Source organism: Anolis carolinensis, unplaced genomic scaffold (assembly GCF_035594765.1).
Source record: "Anolis carolinensis isolate JA03-04 unplaced genomic scaffold, rAnoCar3.1.pri scaffold_13, whole genome shotgun sequence".
NCBI lineage: Eukaryota > Metazoa > Chordata > Lepidosauria > Squamata > Dactyloidae > Anolis > Anolis carolinensis.
In genome coordinates, this window is record NW_026943824.1 from 18,980,820 (window position 1) to 19,006,372 (window position 25,553).

Here is a 25,553-nt window from a genome sequence, read left to right on the forward strand (position 1 = left end):
TAGTTGTGCCTCTGTTTGTAGTCTGTCTGTGCGATTTTCTTACAGCAGCTGAGGAGATGATCAATGGTTTCGTCAGCTTCCTTGCACAGTCTGCATTTTGGGTCATCAGCTGATTTTTCGATCTTGGCCTGAATTGCCTTTGTCCTGATGTCTTGCTCCTGGGCTGCAAGGATCAGGCCTTCTGTCTCCTTCTTCAGGGTCCCATTCGTGAGCCAGAGCCAGGTCTTCTCCTTATCAGCTTTTCCTTCAATTTTGTCAAGGAACTTTCCATGCAGTGTTTTGTTGTGCCAGCTGTCAGCTCTAGTTTGTAGTGCGGTTTTCTTGTACTGGTTCTGCTCTAGTTTGTAGTGCGGTTTTCTTGTACTGATTCTTTGTCTGCTGTGCTTTGAGGAGTTTCTGATTCTTGACTTCAATCAAGTTATTATTATTATTAGCAGCAGCAGCACGGATCCCCTCACTCCTACTCGTGGAACCCCGAGGTCTCAGCGGAGCACAGTTCGAGAACCCCTTCTATAGCATATCAGGCAGCAGGATATAACTGCGAGGAATGTTTTCTTTTGAAATGCTATAATATATATTTCCTTTAATTCTATCAAGGTCAGAGAAGAGAAGTGTTTACAAAGCCTCGGATTTGGAAACAGCAGAACTGGCGGAAGAAGACAAAGGACCAATAACAGGAAGGGTAACATCATTATTATTATTATTAGTAGTAGTAGTAATAGTAGTAGTAGAATTGGTCCCCCAAATATTTTGGACACCAGCTTCTATTGCAAATCCTATAATAAATAATAATAATAAAAAAACTTTATTTATATACCGCCCTATCTCCCGGATGGGACTCAGGGCGGTTTCCAATCATAAAAACAACACATACATTACATAACAACATAATAACACATTATTAAGCAAGGTAAAACAATACAATTATATAGCAATAAATAACAATAAATCCTATATACATATAGATATCAAGAGATTTCCATGTACCTGTATATCTGTATCTGTGTGTGTACATTATTTTATATATGAATTTTCACCTCACATGTTTGTAAGTCTTTGCAAATCCTATACATATATAATTATCTATCTACAAAGAGATGTCTAGATAGATATAATGAATATAGATATATAGGGCTTGCAAATATTGTAGGGGAAATGCACACACACACACACACACACACACACATAGAGATGTCTAGATAGATATAAACATAAATATATAAGGCTTGTAAATATCGCAGGAGGGAAATGCACACACACACACAGAGATCCCTATGTGCCTATATATTTGTATCTATCTATATACATTATTTTTATATATGAGTTTTCACCTCACATGTTTGCAAGTCTTTGCAAATCCTATACAGATTTAATTATCTATATACAAAGAGATGTCTAGATAGATATATATGAATATAGATATATAGGGCTTGCAAATATTGTATGGGAAATGCACACACACACACACACACAGATTTCTAGATAGATATAAACACAAATATATAGGGCTTGCAAATATTGCAGGAGGAAAATGCACATATATAGAGAGAGGATTTCAAAACGTTTCAGGAGGAAATACATATGTGAAATTAGTATAGATAATTATAGATCTATATCTAGCTCTGCATTGTTTATGTAGTCATTGAATGTTTGCCTGTTACTATGTGGGCAGCTGGCCTGACTCCCCATGGGGAGATAGGGCAGCGTACAAATTAAGTTGTTATTATTATTATTATTATTATTATTATTATTATTATTATTATTATTACAGTAGAGTCTCACTTATCCAAGCCTCACTTATCCAAGTTTCTGGATAATCCAAGCCATTTTTGTAGTCAATGTTTTCAATATATCGTGATATTTTGGTGCTAAATTCGTAAATACAGTAATTACAACATAACATTACTGTGTATTGAACTGCTTTTTGTGTCAAATTTGTTGTAAAACATGTGCTTAATTTGTAAAATCATAATGTAATTTTATGTTTAATAGGCTTTTTTTCTTAATCCCTCCTTATTATCCAAGATATTCGTTTATCCAAGCTTCTGCTGGCCCGTTTAGCTTGGATAAGTGAGACTCTACTGTATTATGTCATTGTTAATACCATATTGTTTTTGTTGACCCTACTTTTCCACTTACAGCTAGTTCACTGTTTTTCTTTGAAATACGGTAAATATTCAAAAACCTTTAATAATAATAATAATAATAATAATAATAATAATAATAATAATAATAATAATTTTATTTTTGTACCCCGCTACCATCTCCCCAGAGGGACTCGGGGCGGCTTACAGATATAAAACCAACATACAATAATATCCAATTTAACTTACTGATGCCTCAAAATAATTTAATTGGGATCTATTTTCATTTTGAAATTTACCCGTAGCTGCTGCATTTTCCACCCTCGGCTTATACTCGGGTCAATAAGTTTCCCCAGTTTTTTTGTGGTAAAATTAGGTACCTCGGCTTATATTCGGGTCGGCTTATACTTGAGCATATACGGTAAACGAAACAGGACTGGGGAGATAAATAGGCTGACTCTGCTCCTTCTGTTCCTATCTTAGCCCATCTAATCTCTAATGTTTCTTCGGTCTAGGCCAAGACTTCCATATACCTGAGCTACCTGAGAGTGGCTGGATCTCTCGCCTGGGCTTACATTGTCCTTTTGTTCACTTGCCAACAAGTTGCCTCCTTTTGCCGTGGCTACTGGCTCAGCTTGTGGGCTAATGACCCTGTTGTCAATGGAACCCAGCCCCATACAGAGCTCCGTGTCGGCGTCTTCTTTTTCTTGGGATTTGCTCAAGGTTTGTGCCACCCTTTCACTCACCTGATTCCTCTCTTCATATTTCCAATCTCTCTCAATCTCGTTTCTGGTGGAGAGGATTTTTTAGGAAGGAAGAGGGATACACCAGGTTACCAAGTAAAAAGTGATGCGAGAAATTTATTTATTTATTTACAGTATTTATATTCCTGGGGAACAGGATTAGAGCAACCATGTGAAAGTACTGATGTTTTGGAATCCCGCAGTCGGGGAGATGAACTCTCACCTAGTAACTGCAGCCGCTTTTTTAGTAATTTTCCCCAAACTCCACCAGTGTTCAAATTTGAGCATATTGAGCATTTTGGCCAAGTTTTTATTATTATTATTATTATTATTATTATTATTATTAGACATTTATATTTCGCCTTTCTCACCCGAAGGGGACTCAGGGCGGATCACAATGCACATATACATGGCAAACATTCGATGCCATTAGACATACGACATATAGACACAGACAAAAGAGGCAATTTAACATTTTCCAGCTTCATGAAGGTATGCTTGATTCTGGCTGCCACTTCATCGTCCTCTTGTGACACCGAGTCCTTGATGGAGTACTTCCTCATTCTTCCACACACTGCTGGATGCTTTTATGGCAACATTAATTAGTTAAATTAGCCTCCACACATAAAGCTGTCCATAAATTTCCTACTTGACAGATGCAACTGTCTTTTGGGTTGCTTAGGTAAATAATGAGCTAGGCTATTTAATGGTGAGGTGCTCAATCCAACCCGGGCTGGTTTCGAACTCATGACCTCCTGGTCAGTAGTGATTTATTGCAGCTGGATACTAACCAGCTGTACCACAGCCCAGCCCAAAATGTGAGGTTTTTGTTGTAGTTCAGCCTTTGATTGTGCCTGCACCTGATCTCACTGGGGATTCTGGGCCTGCAAGCCAGCAGGAGAATCAAGAGATTTTAATCCCTGAGAATGAGCAGTCTCTGTCCAAAGGCCACATTCCAGAAAGGCAGTTTGCTAAGGAAGCAAGGTCAGACACAGAACTGAGCTCAGAGGATGAAAATGAAAGTTCAGGTGGACAGACTAATGAGCAGCCAGATAGGAGATTTATGTTCCATCAACAGAGAGCTTCTCAGGAGAGAGTATGTAGGTCAAACCGCCTATTAGCCAAAAAGTCCTTATCAGTTTCTCAGGGGAGAAGTCATGTTTTTCTTTCTATATTAGCAGGTTATTTCATCAGCTGGCATTTGAGAATAGAACTTCTGCCAAATCAAGTCTTCAAAGGAATTTCTAGTTCCAAGTTTCTTTTTGTTCATGTTTCATGTTCCATATTTCTAAAGACTCATGTTTTGGATTTATCCTGCTTTTGTATTCCTGGTTTTCGATGCTATCCATGTACTTTTAATTTTGAGGATTATTCCTGATATTTGTACTATTTTGCTGAATTGCTTTTCATATATATTCTTCAATCAACTGCTTTGTCATTTTACCTTGGACTGAAGCCTGTGTTAAGTACAGAGGTGATTCCCCGTTTTTCAAGGACCCGCGGATACCGAGGGACGCCTGGCAAGCTTCACTAACCGTGAATGTTTCGAGTCAGGAATCAGGTTGAAGTCAAACAACAGAAGCTTTATTCAATCTGCATTAACATGGCTATGTTTCGAAATTCTTTTTGTGTTACAGCCCTGGGGAAGTTTGCTTCCATGGCCACCGTGTTCTTGGCTGGGACCGTGGCATCCCACAGGCTTTTCCGGCAACTGCTTTGGGACGTTGTCCGGTCGCCAATGGGGTTCTTTGAACAGACGCCCAGCGGTCACCTGCTCAACCGCTTCTCCAAAGACATGGATGCCGTTGACTCCATCATCCCAGACAAACTGAAGTCCTTGCTTGGATTCTTCTTCGTACTGCTGGAAATATACATTGTGATCATTGTGGCCACACCAATAGTTGTGGTGGCTATCGTTCCTCTGACAGTCCTATACGCGGTCTCCCAGGTAAGACTGGACAGCTTTGTCCAGTTTTTTTTCCCCTGTAAGGCAGTGGTTCTCAACCTTCTTCATGCCGCGACCCCTTGATCCAGTTCCTTATGTTGTGGTGACCTCCAACCATAACATTATTTTTGTTGCTACTTCATAACTGTCATTTTGCTCCTGTTATGAATCGTAATGTAAATATATGATATACAGGATGCATTTTCATTCACTGGACCAAATTTGGCACAAATACCCGATATGACGAGGGGAAAACACAACGACAACTGATCGATGAGCCAGCGTCCCCCGAATGATTGATGAGGTAGTTCTCCTCCTCATCCATCAGACCACTTAGTTAGCTAATAAGCAGCACCGACAAACATGACAGCATAGCCGATCTTATCTGCTGATCCCAGCGGCTATATAACTTTATTTACAAATGTATTTACAAAGTAAACAGCCAGAGTTGTCTGGACACATCTTGCCTTGGCAAGAACAAATCATGGAGTCTCGCTGTGTCTGTTATCAGTGAACCGAAGTCACTGCCCACATTCCACAGTCTATGACATACCTTCCTGCTCCATAGCTCAAACGGAAGTCTTGATGCTTTGCCCTTCTAGCCATCAATCAGGGCTCTCTGCAATTAACCACTTGACTGCTGGAATGCTTACCGGCGCGAATACATACACTTGCACAGCAACAATGGATTAAACATTTCACTACATGAGCTTGAATCAAGTTCGATCTGCTTCTCCTTCTGAGATTACTAAGGCTCCTCCAATTCAACTGTGTTTTCTTTTTCTTGGTACTTTCTCCACCCCTCCGCACCGCTCTCCCCAGAACTTCTTTATCGCCACCTCCTGCCAGTTGAAACGCCTGGAAGCCGCGAGCCGTTCACCCATTTATTCCAACATTTCCGAGACCTTTGAAGGGAGCAACAGCATCCGTGCCTACAAAGCCCAGCAGCGTTTCGTTCTGCAGAATGATTTCAATGTGGATGAAAACCAGCGGGCCTCTTACCCTGCCGTGGTGGCTGACAGGTATCAATCATGCAGCGACTTAAGCAAGGAGGGGGGGGGAGTATTTGGAGAGAGTTCAGTTTCTTGTTGTAATGAAGTGAGAATTTTTTGGTTTACAGATGTCATGTTTAATTGTGTTTTAAAAGGGTCAATATTTCAGTTATTGCATCTCTGCACTTAGAGTTGGTTGCCATGGAGAAGTGGGCGGAACCAACTGCCGTTTTGGTGGAGAAGTGCAGGTTTGAAAAAGAAGCAGTTAGTCTGTGCCCTGATGAGGTACAGGGAAGACTGATCCTTGTTGAAGGAATCAGGGAGGCTCAATTGCTTAATTTTGAGTCAGTTTAAAATAAGTTTGGTGACTTATTTTAAGGCAGTCTGTCTCCTGATTGTAATTCACAGGGTGACTGCGGTTTAGAAGCAGCTGAGAAAGAAATTTTAAATACTTTAAGTAAACAAAGTGACATTTTAGGAAGTTTGAATCATCTCATTCTATTATTGCAACTGTTAACTACAGTGCCTCTAAGGAGAAATGTTACTTTAACCATTAAGCTCTGTGCCTGAATAAACGTGTTATTGTTCTTTCTAACATCTAAGCCTCTGTCATATATACACATATATTACCATCTAAGAAGAAGAAAGGAAAAAAAAACTATAAAAAGTCTATCTTCCCATAGTGGTGTCAAGCGTTAATCCCCTTTACATCTGGTGGCAGCATTATAAAACCTCTTTAAATTTGGTGGCAGCGTAAATAAAACATCGTTACATTGGTGGCAGAGGTTATCTATATATATAAAAGGGTAATGGAATCACAGCACCGGACAAAACAACTAAACTAAATGCCCCACAACCTCGAAAATTGACAGCACAACCTCTCATCCATGCCTCTACGTTCATACAACAAAAAGAAAAGAAAAATAAAGTCTTAACCACAGCAACACGTGGCCGGGCACAGCTAGTATATGATATAATTAATAAAAACATCCTTCTCCACACTTGTGATCATACCACCTCATCATCTTGAGAGGAGAAAGCATGGGTGACTGTCCCTTTAAGAGTAGATAATAACCCCTCCAATATCCTCAGCAGTTATGGTATCCCAGTGTTAGGGATTCCTCTTCTTCAGAAGAGCAAGAGGAGCAGGAAAGTGTTCGTGAATCAGAGGAGGAGATTTTGCAAGTACCCACATTTCAGGAGAGGCGAAAGGAAACTGAGCAAATGGGTGTTTTTTGGTGCAATTGTGGGGAATAATATGACACTCAGCCAGATCTTCCTTTCTCTTTTGTCTTTCCAGATGGCTCGCCACAAACATAGAGTTTTTGGGGAACGGCATTGTCCTGTTTGCAGCTTTGCTTGCTGTGAAAAGCAAGCCGTACCTCAGTCCAGGGCTTGTGGGGTTTTCCATTTCCTATGCTCTGCAGGTAACCTTCCCCCAATAACAGTGACATCCTTCCTCGTTGCAGGGTTTTTGGGGGGCAACTGTAGCCCTTTTGAGCCTTTCCCAGGCCCACCACCATTCCCAACTTGATTGAATTAGTCCACTATGAGTTCCTTGGTCTTATTGATATTACGAAACAGACCATGAGAGCAGCCAGTCTATGGTTAGATGACCATTTAGAGCAGTGGTTCCCAAACTTATTTGTCCTGCCGCCCCTTTTCCAGAAAAAAGTATGACTCAGCACCCCCTGGAAAGGGGGCGTGGCTTAGAGGGGTGGGCATGGCTCCTGCTCAAGAGGGCGGGGCTGAGCCTCTCTTAGTCCAAGATGCAGGTCTGTGAGGGGAAGGTGGGCGGGGCCACAAATGGGCGGCCAGGACTGGGATGGGCGGAGTTACGAGCTCTGAGGTAGGGCTGAGCTTCTATCCCTGTCCTGCGGTGCTCGCCAGGACACAGGGGGCGGGGCTAGAGGAGGGGGCGGGGCCTCTATACCCCACCCCCATGTTCTAACAAGCGCCTCAGGAGAGGTATAGAGGCTCAGCCCTGTCTCGGGCTCTTGAGAAGAAGCCACGCCTACTCCTCTGGCTCCGCCCTCTGTGTCCCAACAAGCACCTTAGGAAAGGTATAGATGCTCAGCCCTGTCTCAGGCTCTTGGAAGGAGGCCCCGCCCCCTTCCCTAGCTCCGCCCTCTGTGTCCCAACAAGCGCCTCAGGAGAGGTATAGATGCTCAGCCCTGTCTCGGCACTTGGGAAGAAGTCACGCCCACTCCTCTAGATCCACCCTCTGTGTCCTAAAAGGCACCTCAGGGGCTCAGCCCTGTCTCCGGCACTTGGGAAGAGGCCCCGCCCCTCCCCTGGCCCCGCCCTGTGTCCTAATAGGTGCCATCACTCCCCCCCGGCAGGTGGTAGCACCCACTTTGGGAATCACTGATTTAGATGCTGTGTTTTCTCTTTCCTTTTGGCCAGATAACAGGGATTTTGAACTGGATGGTGCGCGCTCTGGCAGAGATCGACAACAACATCGTCTCTGTCGAGAGAGTCAGGGATTACTCAGGGACGCCCAAAGAGGTATGTAAGCATCCGCTCTTATTCATTGATTCCTTTCGTTCAGTTCATTCATGCCCACACATATAAAACCCAACATTTATTAAATCTGCACATTATATTGATTCTAGCTTGGGTCTTTGGCATTGCCCGGGTTATTTGAAAAAGTCACTGTTTTAATTGTACAAAATGCATACGGTTGTGGATGAACCACAACTCACATCGTGCCAGGTTAACCTCAATAAACTCGATCAGTACTTAGAGTTTGTTATGTTGGGAAAGTTTGGTCTGGATGCATCATCGGTGGGGTTCAGTGTTACATTATCTGGGCTGCTGTTAGTAGGAGAAAGATCACCTCCCTGACTGCTGGATTCCAAAACATCAGTACTTTCATACGGCAATACAGAGGCAGGCTTTTGCTCTATCACCACCTCTTTTCCCCCCCTTCTTGGCTGTATCTGAATCCAGCTCTGAAACCACATCTTCCAGTCTCACAGGCCCTGACACCACAAGTTTTTGTGTGGCCGCCCCCCCCCCCCCCAATGTTTCTTAATATATGTTCGTATATACAAAACTTATGAATTAGATGCAACTTCCAATTTTAAAACGTGTGACACCTCAGGCAGCGTGAGCACTGGGAATCAGACACTAAGGCCAATAAACAATCTAATATCTTTATTAAGGAAATAAAGGAGGCAATAAAAAATAAGCAGAGTATATAGTCCAGCAGTAGACCTTTCAGGAAAGGTCAAATATAGTCCAGTAATATGTAAGCAGATATCCAGTATTAGAGTTCAAAGTTTTAAATCCATTAACCGAAACACACTCAAACCTGTAGGCTGTTTGAGTGGGGAATTAAGGCAAGAACTGTCCAGAGTTCCAGGGCTCAATCCGAGGCTAGGATGCAAAGCAAGGCAAAGTTAGTCGTGGTAAAGCTGAATCGCTGTCCAGGCTTGACAGGAAGACGAGAGGCAGCCGGTCTTCTCGAGAGTAGCGCGCTGCAGAACTAGAGTCGATGTGAATCCCTCAACTGACATGTTGAACACCGCAAGATTTATTTGGTGCCCAGAACTTTTATGGGACTTTGCTCTCCTCCTCAGCCAGGTGTCCGAGCTCTTTCCCAAGGGAAAATGACCCAAGACAACAACTTTGCCAGATGCAGTCCTCCCTGAAAACTCTCAAGGGAACCAGCCTAATTAACGCTGGCTTTTTCTGCTAAATGAGCGTTCCTTCTCAAAATCTGTTTTTCCGCGCGCGAAGCCTCCCAAGATAATCGGCGGTCAAAACTAACATTCTCTGGAGAACCGGGCTGAGAGCCAAGGCCCTTTCTTGTGAACTGTGGGCTAGAATTGTCAACAGGGGACATCTGGAAAGGGACGGAATCAGGCGGAAATGGCGGAAACCCCATCTCTTCTTCGGTCTGCTCCGTAATAGCGATGGGGTCATGACTCGGGGGGCTCTGAGACACTACAAAACGAAGATTTGCACACCCCTAATATTTAGCATTGCACTGAACCATGAACTAAATAGCTGGAGCTAACGGCGCTTAAATTGTGTAAACACCACAGTAACTAACCCATTGGCTCTTTCCCACTTGCTTCCTTCTGGTTAAGTTCAGACCGGCCATTTTGAACTTGTTATGTTTTTCTAGGCTCCCTGGACTTCGGACAATAAGTTTTTCCATGAGAATTGGCCGACGGAAGGACAGATTGCATTTCGAGGATACAGCTTACGCTATAGGCCAGGGTTAGAATTAGCTCTGAAAAATGTCAACATACAGATCAAAGGAAAAGAAAAGGTAAGGCGTAAAATAAAAAATGTCAAAAGCCAAAGCTAGTCTGATACTTCCAATGTCACTGTCCAAGCTGAAGGAAAAGCTACATCCATGCCCCACAACCTCTGAGGATGCCTGCCATAGATGTGGGCCAAACGTCAGGAGAGAATGCTCTGGGACATGGCCACATGGCCCGAAAGACATACAAAAATCAATGCACTTTGACACCACTTTAACAGCCGTGTCTCAATGCTTTGGGATCCGGGGAGTTTCTTGTCCTGTTTGATCCATCCTGGCAAATGGGATCCTCCTTAAGTTGTTTTGAGCCTTGTGGAGAGAAAAAGTGAGGTACAAATAAGCATAATAATAATAATAATCTATCTATCTATCTATCTATATATATATATAAAAGGGTAATGGAGTCACGGCACCGGACAAAACAACTAAACTAAATGACCCACAACCTCGAAAATTGACAGCACAACCTCTCATCCACGCCTCTACGTTCATACAACAAAAAGAAAAGAAAAATTAAGTCCTAGCCACAGCAACGCGTGGCCGGGCACAGCTAGTAATAATAATAATAATAACTAGCTGTGCCCGGCCACACGTTGCTGTGGCTTATGCGAATGCTTTGTTGGCCAGATGGAATAGCAGTGAATAGCCTTGCAACCTCAAAAGCCTAAACCCTGGCTGTACCCTGGCACCATTGTGGCCGAAGGGGTTGCTAGGAGACGAAGAGGGCGGGGCCTAAAGGGGGCAGGACCTACCCTTCTGACCAGCAAGCAGGGTTAAAAACGGCTCTTCCTCATTCTCTAATTTGGACTTTCTTTTCCAGGTTTTTTGTTTGAAAGACATAGATTAGGTGACTATGTCTTTTGTGGCCAAATTTGGTGTGATTTGGTTCAGTGGTTTTGTTGTTTACTCAGTCCTACAAACGTACATTACATCTTCTATATATATAAAAGAGTGATGGCATCATGGCAGCGGACAAAACAATAAAAGTAAACACCCCACAACCTCGAAAATTGACATCACAACCCCTCATCCATGCCTCTAGGTTGATACAACAAAAAGAAAAGAAAAATAAAGTCCTAATTAGAGGGAGAGGAATAATTGTTTTTATCCAATTGCTGCCAGTTAGAAGGCTAAGCTCCACTCACTTGGTCTCCTAGCAACCCACTCAGCCCAGGGGACCCTTTACCTTAACTACCACCAATTGCTCAATACTTTATTTCCCATAACACCATACTTCGCCACAGCAACGCGTGGCCGGGCACAGCTAGTTTTTATATATATAGATAGATAATAATAATTCTTTTTCTTAGGTTGGCATCGCTGGAAGGACGGGAGCTGGGAAATCTTCCCTTGCAATGGGCCTCCTAAGACTAGTGGAAGCCGCAGAGGGAGAGATCTTGATTGACGGGATCGACGTCGCCCAAATAGGCCTGCACGATCTGAGAAGCAAAATCACCGTTATTCCTCAGGTAGGAGGTCAGCTTCTAATGGACGTTACCCATAGGTGAGTAGGACTTGCAAATAAAAAAATACTGCAATATAAGAATCAACCCATCTCATAGTGCCTGCCAATCAGTCAGATATGCCTATATCCATGATCGTCTATGCCAGGCCTGGGCAGACTTCGTCCCTCCAGGTGTTTTGGACTGCAACTCCCATAATTCCATAATACATATGCCCCTCCCTTCCTGTGAGCTGGTGCCTTTCTCCAGAAAGTTCCAAGGAGAGAAGAAAGTTCAGAGTAAACAATTTAGGTCACTGGTATCACTTGTGCCAAAGTAGGTGTGGAAGGTGGGGAAGATCCTCAGCCATTGGTCAAGTTTAGATAAGCCAAAGGTATATATTCTTTGTTTGTTGCGACATGCTTTGCGGCAGCCATTTGCGTGGTACAGACCTTTAGTATGTGTTTGGCTGTTTGCCTTATCATAGCTGTGATAACAATAAATACTTTGCTTTTTGTACTCTCACGAGACTGACTTTTCTGCCAACCTCCTGGTCCGGAACCTTTGAAGGTAAATTGTCTTACATTACAAAGTTCTTATCGACTTGGGGCTTTCCATGTGAGCCAAGTGACAATGGGGTGGGAGTGCGCTAGTGAGCTCCTGCCTTGCGTCTTGTCTTTCGTCTCCTATAAAACATCTCACTAGAACTCGTCTTGAAATGGCAGACAAAGGTTCGAGGTAATGAGACAAAGGGAGTTCCGGTGGCTGTAGAAAAAAAGACGTTTATTCTCAGTGGCCAGAAAGAATATGCAATAAGAAAAGGACCTTCTCCTGTAACCAGGAAAGCGAAGGTACAGAACAAAGAAACACAGGTCCTTATATACTATTTTTGCATTCATCTATTTACGTCATACAGGCATTATCCATCACCAATTAGTGTCAAAAAAAAGTCTTACTTGGCACTTTACTAAAAGCTATTTTTGCACTTTCCTAAAATATAGACTACTTTCAAGACCTCTGACCCTCCATTAGGCCTTATCTACGAAATTCCCCTTACCTTAGCTTGTCAGAGAGTCATTAGCACTCCTCCATGGCGCCAGGTCTTATCTTGACATCCCAAAAAGCCTTAATTTAGATAAGCTAATGGACAAATCTATTCTTGTTGACACTTGACATATGTCTCTGGCCCTTAGGGTGAACTTTGGTCTCTGCTTATGGGGAGATGGTTATTTGCTGAGCAGAGTGTATTTTGGGGCTATATGCACACAGTCTGCTTGTGATTACATTTTTCCTATTTTTAATATGATTACATTCAATATATAGTTTCCAATAAAGTATTATATTTTCTCAATACACCTTCATCGGTCTCATCTTTTCTCCGCTCTGCTTAGGATCCGGTCTTGTTTTCCGGGCCCCTGAGAATGAACTTCGACCCCCTGGACGAACACACCGACGAGGACATCTGGGCGGCTTTGGAGCTGATGCTCCTGAAGAACTTTGTTTCGGATCTCCCGGGTCAGTTGGCCTACGAGTGCTCGGAACGTGGTGGAAATCTCAGGTAACAGAACACTGGCTGGGTGGGAAATTAACTTACCGTATATACTCATGTATAAGCATTCTCTCCTGCCGTTTTCCCCATCTGTGGCTAATGGCATCTTCAGAGGTTCTGTTGGCAGTGAAGCAAGTGTGAACATTGCAATGAGCAAGTTTGGATTAGCACTGCAAAGTCAATCACTGCATAGAGGTAGCCTGCCTTCTGTTGCCTGGAGGCATCCAGTCTGACAACACAAAGACATAGTATGACACAGCAAACGAGATCTATATGCTGGATTTCGTATTACAAAATCACAAGTCGAACACTTCCCAAGTGTTTAGGACTGTGTGATTTTTTATTATTATTATTATTATTATTATTATTATTATTATTATTATTATTATTATTATTACATACCATAGTCTGACACAGCAAACAAGATATGCTGGATTTCATTTATTATTATTATTATTATTATTATTATTATTATTATTATTATTATTATTATTTGCACACCATCTGGTTACCAGTATTAAAAAAACACCAGAATCAAGACAGTAAATATTGAACACCACTCAGAAACTCGAGACAAGAAGCAACCAAGGGCCTGTCACAGCCTCCAAACCGAGGATGCCTCCAGGCAACAAGAGCCAGATAACCTCACTGATTGACTTTGCAAACTTCATGGCTACTCAAATGCTAATTTAAGCTTGCTAATTGTAGTGTTCACACTTGCTTTAAACACTCCACTTGTCTCACTGCCAACAGAACCTCTGAAGATGCCATTAGCCACAGATGCAGGCGAAACGTCAGGAGCGAATGCTACTGGAATATAGCCAGACAGACCGGGAAATGTAATAATAATTTTTTGTAATAATTTTACTTGAAACTCGCTTCATCTTCCCAAGAGGACTCGGGTCAGTGACGCCGGTCACGAAAGCCTCCGATGATAGATTTGGTCGAGTTGTTTATCAAAACAGATAACAATCCGGCTCTAACTGCCCACCAACCCACCTGCAGTGTCGGCCAGCGGCAGCTCATCTGCCTGACACGGGCTCTGCTTCGGAGGGGGAACGTCGTCTTTCTGGACGAAGCCACCGCAGCCGTGGATATGGAGACCGATCTCCAAATTCAGTCCGCCATCAGGAGTCAGTTTAGAGATTGCACCGTTCTTACAATAGCCCACCGGGTCAGCACTCTGATGGATTGTGACAGGTAAGATGCCTTCTGAGCATCTGACACTACATGCCACATGACTTGTGTTCCTGGGTTATGCATGGCATTTCCTAATTGGTTCTGTCCTAAAAACATGGGAAATGTTGATTAGACTGCAAAAACTTGCTATTGCACATTTTGCTATTGCATTTTGCTATTGCGTTTTGCTATTTCACGTTTTGCTATTTCAAAATTTGCTATTGCATTTTGCTATTCCACGTTTTGCTATTGGAACTTTTGCTATTTCACATTTTGCTATTGCATTTTGCTATTTCACGTTTTGCAATTGCATTTGCTATTGCATTTTGCTATTTCACATTTTGTTATTGCAAATTTGCTATTGCGTTTTGCTATTTCACGTTTTGCTATTTCAAGATTTGCTATTGCATTTTGCTATTGCATTTTGCTATTTCACATTTTGCTATTGGAACTTTTGCTATTTCACATTTTGCTATTGGAACTTTTGCTATTTCACATTTTGCTATTGCATCTTGCTATTTCACATTTTGCTATTGCATTTGCTATTGCATTTGCTATTACACATTTGCTATTGCATTTTGCTATTGGAACCTTTGCTATTGCATTTGCTATTTCACATTTTGCTATTGTACATTTTGCTATTGCATTTTGCTACTGCATTTTGCTATTGTAACTTTAGCTATTGTATTTTGCTATTGTGCATGTTGCTATTGCATTTTGCTGTTGCATTTTGCTATTGCACATTTTGCTATTGCACATTTTGCTATTTCACAGTTTGCTCTAATTTTTACAATGAAAATCTCATCGAATCTCAGCCAATTCAACCTAGTTTGTGGCAGCCACAAAAACAAAGTTTCCAGAGTAGAACAAAGACTTCCAAAGTAACTATTGCGCAGTTAAACAGGAAAAATAACACTTTCAAAACAGGAACAGGAAAAAAAAATTGAAATTTTGTTACATAGTGTAACTAGCTGTGCTCGGCCACGCGTTGCTGTGGCGAAGTCTGGTGGTATGGGAAATAAAGTATTGAGGAATTGGTGGTAGTTAAGGTAAAGGGTAAAGGTGTGGAGTCCAGATAATCCAGTTAAAGCAGATAATATATAAGATTATATAGCTGTGTGGAAGGGCCTTGAGTCTACACTGCCATCTAATCCAGTTAAAATCTGATAATCTGTATTTTAAAGGCAGTGTGGAAGAGGCCTAAGTGAGGCCTAACTCTGCCTGTCCCCTGGGTGAGTGGGTTGCTAGGGGACCAAGTGGGCGGAGCTTAGCCTTCTAACTGGCAGCAATTGGATAAAAACAATTATTCCTTTCCCTCTAATTAGGACTTTATTTTTCTTTTCTTTTTGTTGTATCAACCTAGAGGCGTGGATGATGGGTTGTGTTGTCTATTTTCGAGGTTGTGGGGTGTTTAGTTTTGTTGTTTTGGCGGTCACCAGGATTCCATCACTCTTTTATATATATAGATTACTTTAACATATTTGTTCCTTAATTCCATATGGAAATGTAATGCCGATCTGGCTTTGCTGCGACTAGGAAAATGTCCTAATGTGAACGTTTCTTCTGATATTTTCAGGATCATCGTTATGGAAAGTGGCCAAGTGAGCGAATGTGACACTCCGCAGAACTTAATAGCCCGGAAAGGAGTGTTTTACACAATGGCCAAGGAGTCGGGGCTGGCGTGAGTCCTGCGTGCAAGGGACAGGTGGCGGATCAAGAGGATCGGAACAAGAAACGAACCAGAATCCCCTCTCGGCTAAGCTTGGGCAAAGTCAATGGGATGCCAGCCTTGCTCTTCCCCATCCATATAGCATTGCGACAAGTTTCCAGGAAAGAACTAATGAATTTGTGTTGTCGAAGGCTTTCATGGCCGGGATCTCAGGGTTGTTGTATGTCTTTCGGGCTGTGTGGCCATGTTCCAGAAGTATTCTCTCCTGACGTTTCGCCCACATCTATGGCAGGCATCCTCAGAGGTTGTGAGGTATGGAGAAACTAAGTAAGGAAAGGAAAGAATATATATCTGTGTAGAGTCCAGGGTGTGGCAAGAGTCCTTTGTCACTGGGAAGCCAGCATTCATGTTTCAGTTAATCACCCTAATTGGCATTGGAAAGGCTTTTGTCTCTTGCCTGGGGGCATCCTTTGTTCAGTCAAGCCCTCAGAGTGTTGGTTCCCATCTACTGTTTTGATTTTGGAGTTTTGTAATACCGGCAGCCAGATTTTGTTCATTTTCATGGTTTCCTCCTTTCTGTTGAAGTTGCCCACATGCTTGTGGATTTCAATGGCTTCTCTGTGTAGTGTGACATGATAGTTGTTGGAATGGTCCAGCATTTCTGTGTTCTCAAATTATATCCTGTGTCCAGGCTGGTTCATCAAATGCTCTGCTATGGCTGACTTCTCTGGTTGAATTAGTCTGCAGTGCCTTTCATGTTCTTTGACTCTTGTTTGGGCAATGCTGCGTTTGGTGGTCCCTATGTAGACTTGTCCACAGCTGCATGGTATCCGGTAGACTCCTGCAGAAGAGAGAGGATCCCTCTTGTCCTTCGCTGACCGTAGCATTGGTTGGATTTTCTTTGTGGGTCTGTAGATAGTTTGTAGGTTGTGCTTCTTCATCACTTTGCCTATGCGGTCAGTGGTTCCCTTGATGTCTGGTAAGAACACCTTTCCTCTGGGTGGATCTTTGTCTTGACTCTCATGGTATACTCCCAATACTCCCAGTATTACAAAACTCCAAAATCAAAACAGTAGATGGGAACCAACACTCTGAGGGCTTGACTGAACAAAGGATGCCCCCAGGCAAGGGACAAAACCTTTCCAATGCTAATTAGGGTGATTAACTGAAACATTAATGCTGGCTCCCAGTGACAAAGGACTCTTGCCACACCCTGGACTCTCCACAGATATATATTCTTTCCTTTCCTTACTTAGTTTCTCCATACCTCACAACCTCTGAGGATGCCTGCCATAGATGTGGGCGAAACGTCAGGAGAGAATACTTCTGGAACATGGCCACACAGCCCCAAAGACATACAACAACCCAACAAATGAATTGCAGTCAATAGACATAACTATCAGGGCCAGCCCTAGGTAATTTTCAAGTGTAAGCGAAAAGTATTCCCCCCCCCAACCAATCACTGAAAAATAAAAAGTAGAAGGTAGAGTTGAATAGAACAGATATATTTATTTACGTCAGAAATACAGCCTGCAGCTCCATCCAAGTACAGTAGAGTCTCACTTATCCAACACTCGCTTATCCAACGTTCTGTATTATCCAATGCAGTCAGCCTTTTAGCAGTCAATGTTTTTATAGTCAATGTTTTCAATACATTGCGATGTTTGGGTGCTAAATTTGTAAATAAAGTAATTACAGTAGAGTCTCACTTATCCAACACTGGCTTATCCAACGTTCTGGATTATCCAACGCTTCCAAACCCATCCAGTCCAAACCCATTCTGTTGGCAGAATGGGTTTGGACTGGATGGCCCAGGAGGTCTCTTCTAACTCTACTGGGATGTTGTTGTTGTTGTTGTTATGGGGTCAGGTGGGTGGTGGGCCCCACCTTCTCTCCCCAATCCCATTGGATTCTTTCCGCATTTCCTTTTTAATGCCAAAGGATGGGACTGAGCATGCGCATTGAAGGGCCAAAATAGAGAAAGCTGAGGGGAGGCAGCCACGCATGCGCATTGAAGAGCCAAACTGGCGGAGAAAGCGGAGAGGCAGCCACGCATGCGCATGGAGGAGAAAGCTGAGGGGGAGGCAGACACGCATGCGTATTGAAGAGCCAAACTGGAGGAAAGGCTGAGACGAGGCAGCCACGCATGCGCATTGAAGGGCCAAAAAAGGAGGAGAAAGCAGAGGGGAGGAGGCCACGCATGCGCATTGAAGAGCCAAACTGGAGGAGAAGGCTGAGGGCAGGCAGCCACGCATGCGCATTGAAGAGCCAAACTGGAGAAGGCTGAGGGGAGGCAGCCACGCATGCGCATTGAAGGGCCAAAATAGCGAAAGCGGAGGGGAGGCAGCCACGCATGCGCATTAAAGAGCCAAACTGGAGGAAAAGCTGAGGCGAGGCAGCCACGCATGCGCATTGAGGGAAGCGGAGTTTTATTTTTACCACAGGAGACGCCGCTTGTTGGCGGAAGGGGCGTGGCGCGGAAGCGGAAGCCGGAGAGGGGGGAGCGAGGAAAACAAAGAGGCGGCGGTGGCGGCAGCGGCAATGGCGGGGCGCTGAGGTGAGCGAAGGGACGGGCGGGAAGGCAGGCAGGCCAAAGCCTTCTCAGGCCCCTTCGGAGAGCGGCGGGCCTCGCACCGTGGGCTTCTGAGGAGGCCAGGCTTGAGGCGAAGGAAGGAAGGAAGAGCCAGGCCTTCACTCCCCGCCTCTCTGTCAGTTAAGTTGCAGCCAAAGTTTGGAGGCCTCAATAATAATACAGTAGAGTCTCACTTATCCAACATAAACGGGCCGGCAGAACGTTGGATAAGCGAATATGTTGGATAATAAGGAGAGATTAAGGAGAAGCCTATTAAACATCAAATTAGGTTATGATTGTACAAATTAAGCACCAAAACATCATGTTGTGCAACAAATTTGACAGAAAAAGTAGGTCAATACGCAGTAATGCTATGTAGTAATTACAGTATTTACGAATTTAGCACCAAAATATCACAAGGTATTGAAAACATTGACTACAAAAATAGGTTGGATAATCCAGAATTTTGGATAAGTGAGACTCTACTGTATTATGATTGTAGTATTAGTCTGTATATTCCAACTGTACATGTAAATACATATACAGTAGAGTCTCACTTATCCAAGCTAAGCGGGCCGGCAGAACGTTGGATAAGCGAATATCTTGGATAATAAGGGATTAAGGAAAAGCCTATTAAACATCAAATTAGGTTATGATTTTACAAATTAAGCACCAAAACATGTTATACAACAAATTTGACAGAAAAAGTAGTTCAATACACAGTAATGCTATGTAATAATTACTGTATTTACGAATTTAGCACCAAAATATCACGATGTATTGAAAACATTGACTACAAAAATGCATTGGATAATCCAGAACGTTGGATAAGTGAGACTCTACTGTATATACAATAGAGCAGGGGTCGCCAAACTTTTTAAACGGGGCCAGTTCACTGTCCCTCAGACCGTTGGAGGGCAGGACTTTTATAATAATATAAAAATAATATAATATTTTATTAAAATAAAATAATAATTATAAAGTCTAAATATAAAAATAAAATAATTATAATTATAAAGTAAATATAAAAATAGAATAATTATCATTATTATTATTATTTGGGCCCCTGGTGGTGGCGCAGTGTGTTAAAGCGCTGAGCTGCTGAACTTGCAGACCAAAAGGTCCCAGGTTCAAATCCCGGGAGCGGAATGAGCACTGACCAAAGGGTTAGCAGTTTGAAATCACAAGTTGGGGTGAGCTGTCAGCCCTAGCTTCTGCCTACCTAGTAGTTTGAAAGCATGTAATGCAAGTAGATCAATAGGTACTGCCTTGGTGGGGAGGTAAAAAAATGGCAGAGTAAAGAAGGAGAGCCAGGAAGACACAGTTACACCATGTCTCCTGTGTCATCAGTTGGGAGCCTCAATATAGTAATATATAATACTAATGTTGTGCTATTCTAATATATTGTGTAAACATGTTATGTTGATAATAATATAATGTAAAACAATATACGGAGCCCCGGCGGCGAAGTGTGTTAAAGCACTGAGCTGCTGAACTTGCAGACCGAAAGGTCCCAGGTTCAAATCCCGGGAGCGGAATGAGTGCCCGCTGTTAGCCCCAGCTCCTGAATCATAAAATCATCCCCAATATAAATAATAAAATAATTAATAAGTAATAATAATTTAATAATAAATAAATAAAAATAGTAATAATAACATAGAAACATAGGATAAGACCAATAATAATAAAAAAATGTATTTGTTACCTGCCTCTCCTGACTGCTCAAATTGGGGTACAACAAAGTCAAACATGTATGGACATGAAATATATACAATAAATAAATTCCATAGATAAAACACAAAAATATATTTTAAAAACTCGCACCGAACACAGATACAGAATTTACGCATAGTAGCAATAGAATGTAAATCAAAACTCACGATTTTAATAATAATAATACAGTAGAGTCTCACTTATCCAAGCTAAACGGGCCAGCAGAAGCTTGGATAAGCAAATATCTTGGATAATGAGGGATTAAAGAAAAGCCTATTAAACATCAAATTAATTATGATTTTACAAATTAAGCACAAAATATGTTATACAACAAATTTGAAAAGAAAAAGTAGTTCAATACGCAGTAATGTTATGTTGTAATTACTGTATTTACAAATTTAGCACCAAAATATCATGATATATTGAAAACATTGACTACAAAAATGGCTTGGATAATCCAAAAGCTTGGATAAGCGAGACTTGGATAAGTATGACTCTGCTGTAAAACATTTTATTTGTTGCTTTCCTCTCCTCATGGCTCCTGGCGGAGTACAGCACAGTAAAAAAATATCAACATAAAATGCATATCACAAAATATGCGTATATCAAAACGCACCACTATGAAATGCATACAGCAAAACATAGGGTGCAAAGCATGTAGAAGCAGTAGAATGCAAATCCAAAACTTATGGTTCAAAGTTGCCTGCCAGAAACGGTGGGCCTCCAGTTGTGTGGGAGAACAGCAAACATACGGGGGAAAGGAGGAGGAGGGTCACTAAAAGAAAGGAACAGATAAAGGCTTGCACTCATTAATTCCCCCAGCCTCTGTATTGCAGTGTAACCTTTTCCAGCTGGAGGCACTCTCTGAAGGAGGGAGGAAGGGGAAAAGAGGCCTGAATGCTTTGCCTTGTGCTCCTCCTCCCCTTTCTGGCTCTAACCTAATTATTATTATGTACGCCAGAACAATTGATAGACCCAGTCTTTTGAACTTGAACACACCCATTTGTATTTTAGAATGTTTTTATGAATGTTGATGTAAGTTAATAATTTTAATCTGATTTATAGTGTATTGTATAATTTTTATATGTGTGTTTATTGTAAGCCGCCCTGAGTCCCCTCTCAGGTGAGAAGGGCGGGATATAAATGTTGTAATAAATAAATAACCTGAAAGGAATGCTGTAGATACACCATATCTCAGTTTCCATAAGGCCCTTGACAAGGCTCCCCATGACATTCTCACAAAGAAGCTAATGTGTGGCCTGGAAAACGGCTTCTTAAACTGTGGGTCCTGACCCCACATGGGGTTCCCTTAACTCAATGTGTGGGTCATGAAAATAATTGGCAACAGGAAAAGGTTTTTGAATGCCACCCATTTGCACAAATCTGTTAGCAACAACCTGCAATGTTTTCAGTGGACAGTACTTCATAAAAAAGGGAAATCAGTCTGTTTAGCAAACCTTGCAAATGCTGATTAGTAATAAGTAAATGTTTGTTTTTATTCATATTTTATATACCTACTAGCTGTGCCCGGCCACGCGTTGCTGTGGCGAAGTCTGGTGATATGGGAAATAAAGTATTGAGGAATTGGTGGTAGTTAAGGTAAAGGGTAAAGGTTTTCTCCTGACATTAAGTCCAGTCGTATCCGACTGCACACTGAAGTGGATTATCTGGCAGTGTGGAGTCAAGATAATCCAGTTCAAAGCAGATAATATAAGATTATAAATGGGTTATATAGCTGTGTGGAAGGGCCTTGAGTGTACACTGCCATATAATCCAGTTAAAATCAGATAATCTGTATTTTATAGGCAGTGTGGAAGAGGCCTAAGTGAGGCCTAACTCTGCCTGTCCCCTGGGCTGAGTGGGTTGCTAGGAGACCAAGTGGGCGGAGCTTAGCCTTTGGATAAAAACAATTATTCCTCTCCCTCTAATTAGGACTTTATTTTTCTTTTCTTTTTGTTGTATGAACGTAGAGGCATGGATGAGGGGTTGTGCTGCCAAGTTTAGTGTTTCTGGGATGTGCAGTTTTGTTGTTTTGTCCTCGGCCGAAATTTCATTACCCTTAGATAGATAGATAGATAGATAGATAGATAGATAGATAGATAGATAGATAGATAGATATATTGGACTAACATAAAAATGTATTGGCCAGAAAGGGGTCGCAAGTGAAAAAGGTTTAAGGAACCCTGAGCTAGACTGTTGGGTGGATTGCATTTGGGTGATGGGCCAAACTCAAAGGTGTGCTTCTCCCCAATGGTTTCTCTTCTTCCTGGAAAGTAGTGATTAGTGGAGTCCTGCAGGGTTCTGTCCTAGGCCCAGTGCTATTCAACATCTTCATTAATTCCTTAGCATGTTTATCGAGTTTGCAAATGACACCAAATTGGGAGAGATAACGAGTACCCCAAAGGAAAGTATTAGCATCCAAAATTACCTTTCCAGATTAGAGAGCTGGGCTCAAACAAAATTAATTTCAACAGGGAGAAATGTATGATACCACACTTTGACGATAAAAATGAAATATATATAGGGAGAGTGATTCCTGGCTTGAAGACAGTCCATGTGAAAGGGATCTGGGAGTTGTAGTAGCCTGCAAACTGAACATGACTCAACAGTTCCATGCGGCAGCTAAAAAAGCCAACACGATTCTGGGTTGCATCAATGGTAGTACTGATATCGAGGAAAGTCATAATCTCACTCTATTCTGCTTGGGTGGCACTTGTGCTCTCTTCCAATTGTGTTGCATTTTGACTAATGCAAGGATAGCGCACTGAATATTTTATACTGTACCATCTATAAATGCTTTATGCTTATGGGGTCTGCCATTTCTGGCGATAACTTAGATGTAGATTTACTTACCTCAAAGTGAGTTTATTTCCTGAAACCTGACACATGCTAATTTTAATTCCTGTACCAAGACTTATGTTTAAAACTTACACATTTTTTGCAGGTAAAGAGAATGACAGAAAGGAAAGATGGAAGAATGTTGACCTTTCTGTGGTTATATAATGGAAGGAAATGTAAGAGAGGACATCTGTACTAGATCGCTTGGATGGCTTCAAAGGCAAGATAATGATGCTGAACCATGGCTCTGGAAATTCTCCAGTTGTTTTTCAACTACTGAACAAAGTTTATCTCTCGGCCCCCAAACGGTAGGGTATAAATACAGATTTGCTGAGTGGAATTCTAATTTCCCCTATTTAGGATTTTAAGAGGTCCTGTTTGTGTCTTTTAACAGGAAAGGTGTAATCTTTCAAGATTTTTATTGTTCTTCTGTGAAGAGGTTTGCTTCTACCTTAGAAATACCTTAGAAATGAATAATCATTGTGTCTCGCTGCATTAGAATTTTAATGTTTACACTTTGTTTTTAACCTAGCTGCAGTTTTGACTTCTCATGCCTGATTGTTTACCAGTTGTCATAAGTAGTTGCCTGGTTTTCTATCCCTGTAATTGTCCTCATTGTTAGTTTAGTTTCATTTGTGTTGGCAAATAATTTAATGGTTGTTACCAAAGCCTAGAGTTACTAAGAATTGCTTAGGGTTTTAGTATGATATCTTTTCCCACAATTTTTAAAAAGGCTAACATAGCTTCCTACTGCTGCTTTCCTAATCCGTGAAATTCACAGCTGAACAGTATAAGACATAATGAAGACCCTATTATTGATATCAGAAGCAGAGGAGAATGGACATATACACATACCCATTACTTCTAAGTTGGGAAATATTGATAACCACCTAAACACAAATGTAAACTATAAATGTATATGATTTCAGATATTTGCGGTGGAAAAGCAGACTGCTCTACTCTTTACATAAAGCAGTTTCTGTTGGGTATCTTGTCATGCAAAGAAAATAGTTTTTGATAACAAATTAGAGCATGATAGACATATATTTCAGGAAAAAAGTAACTCAAAAAGAAATACATTTATTATGCCCAAGCTTTTGTGGGATGACTTTTTCTTGAATGTTCCATAACTGATTTGCTAACTAACATACATGAACAAAATATTTGAAATGAGGATTCAGCCTGTTGGATTTTGGCTGAATTGAGATTGAAAATACAGTAGAGTCTCACTTATCCAACATTCGCTTATCCAAGGTTCTGGATTATCCCATGCATTTTTGTAGTCAATGTTTTCAATATATTGTGATATTTTGGTGCTAAATTCGTAAATACAGTAATTACTGCATATTGAACTACTTTTTCTGTCCAATTTGTTGTATAACATGATGTTTTGGTGCTTAATTTGTAAAATCATAACCCAATTTGATGTTCAATAGGCTTTTCCTTAATCTCTCCTTATTATCCAATATATTCACTTATCCAAGGTTCTGCTGGCCTGTTTATGTTGGATAAGTGAGACTCTACTGTAGCTACATTGCTATGGGAAATAATTAGTCTTTTTAAAGTGTCACTCTAGCTCTTCTTAATGATAGAGAGAACTTTATTCTTTGGTTGTATCTCATTTTGATTTGTGTTCTATATTGTAATAGCAAACTATCTTTTTAAGTTTCCATTACTGAATGACAAAGTAGCGATGTACCTACAAAAACCTATGCTGCAATAAATGTGACAACTTTTAATGTGTTACAAGATATCTTTTCTTTATATTATGTAAATCTAATTGCACTGAGCAAACATTTGTCCAGTTACAGTAGAGTCTCACTTATCCAAGACTCGCTTATCCAAGGTTCTGGATTATCCCGTGCATTTTTGTAGTCAATGTTTTCAATATATTGTGATACTTTGGTGCTAAATTCGTAAATACAGTGATTACAACATAACATTACTGCATATTGAACTATTTTTTCTGTCAAATTTGTTGTATAACGTGATGTTTTGGTGCTTAATTTGTAAAATCATAACCTAATTTGATGTTTAATAGGCTTTCCTTAATCCCTCCTTATTATCCAACATATTCGCTTATCCAACATTCTGCCGGCCCGTTTAGCTTGGATAAGTGAGATTCTACTGTATTTTGAGTCTTCTTGCTAGTGGCTTCTTATCCTCAATACGTTAAGAGCATCTTGGAACCCATAAAAAGTCATCTGATATGGGCTCAGACTAGATGTGATCCTGAAGCAGGATAGTACTTCTTGGCCTTTTGGCTATGATCAAGTGCAGGGGTCCCCAAACTAAGGCCCGGGGGCTGGATGCGGCCCTCCAAGGTCATTTACCTGGCCCCCGCCCTCAGTTTTATAATATAATATTTTATATCAGTTTTAAAAATATAATATATTGTATATACATATAATATTGATGATAATCATATGTTGTACAATATAATACTAGTAGTAATACCATATAATAATATTAATTATATGTTATATGTTACATATTACATTATAGTGGTATAGTTCAATATAGTAATATATAATGCTAATATTGTGTTACA

The 25,553-nt window shown here is 41.3% G+C and overlaps 2 protein-coding genes across 6 annotated transcripts in view; both read left to right on the forward strand.

Annotated features, from left to right (window-relative positions):
* abcc6 (ATP binding cassette subfamily C member 6) overlaps window positions 1-17,581 on the forward strand; it is a 46,969-nt gene extending 29,388 nt beyond the window's left edge. The window contains exons 21-31 of one of the 3 annotated variants that reach the window (XM_062964309.1): window positions 598-682; window positions 2,600-2,807; window positions 4,465-4,775; window positions 5,595-5,794; window positions 7,065-7,191; window positions 8,171-8,272; window positions 9,900-10,046; window positions 11,351-11,509; window positions 12,874-13,040; window positions 14,037-14,231; window positions 15,787-17,581. In XM_062964309.1, the coding sequence (XP_062820379.1) occupies window positions 598-682; window positions 2,600-2,807; window positions 4,465-4,775; window positions 5,595-5,794; window positions 7,065-7,191; window positions 8,171-8,272; window positions 9,900-10,046; window positions 11,351-11,509; window positions 12,874-13,040; window positions 14,037-14,231; window positions 15,787-15,895 (1,810 nt within the window). In that variant the 3' untranslated portion in view covers window positions 15,896-17,581. The other 2 variants (XM_062964307.1, XM_062964308.1) reach the window with 2 other exon arrangements.
* Window positions 17,582-18,281: 700 nt separating this feature from the next.
* marf1 (meiosis regulator and mRNA stability factor 1) overlaps window positions 18,282-25,553 on the forward strand; it is a 55,546-nt gene continuing 48,274 nt past the window's right edge. For 2 of the 3 annotated variants that reach the window (XM_062964304.1, XM_062964306.1), the window contains exons 1-2: window positions 18,282-18,436; window positions 23,109-23,310. In XM_062964304.1, coding sequence (XP_062820374.1) covers window positions 23,167-23,310 — 144 coding nt within the window. In that variant the 5' untranslated portion in view covers window positions 18,282-18,436; window positions 23,109-23,166. Of the gene's footprint in view, window positions 18,437-23,108; window positions 23,311-25,553 lie in introns of those variants that run through there. The other variant, XM_062964305.1, reaches the window with a different exon arrangement.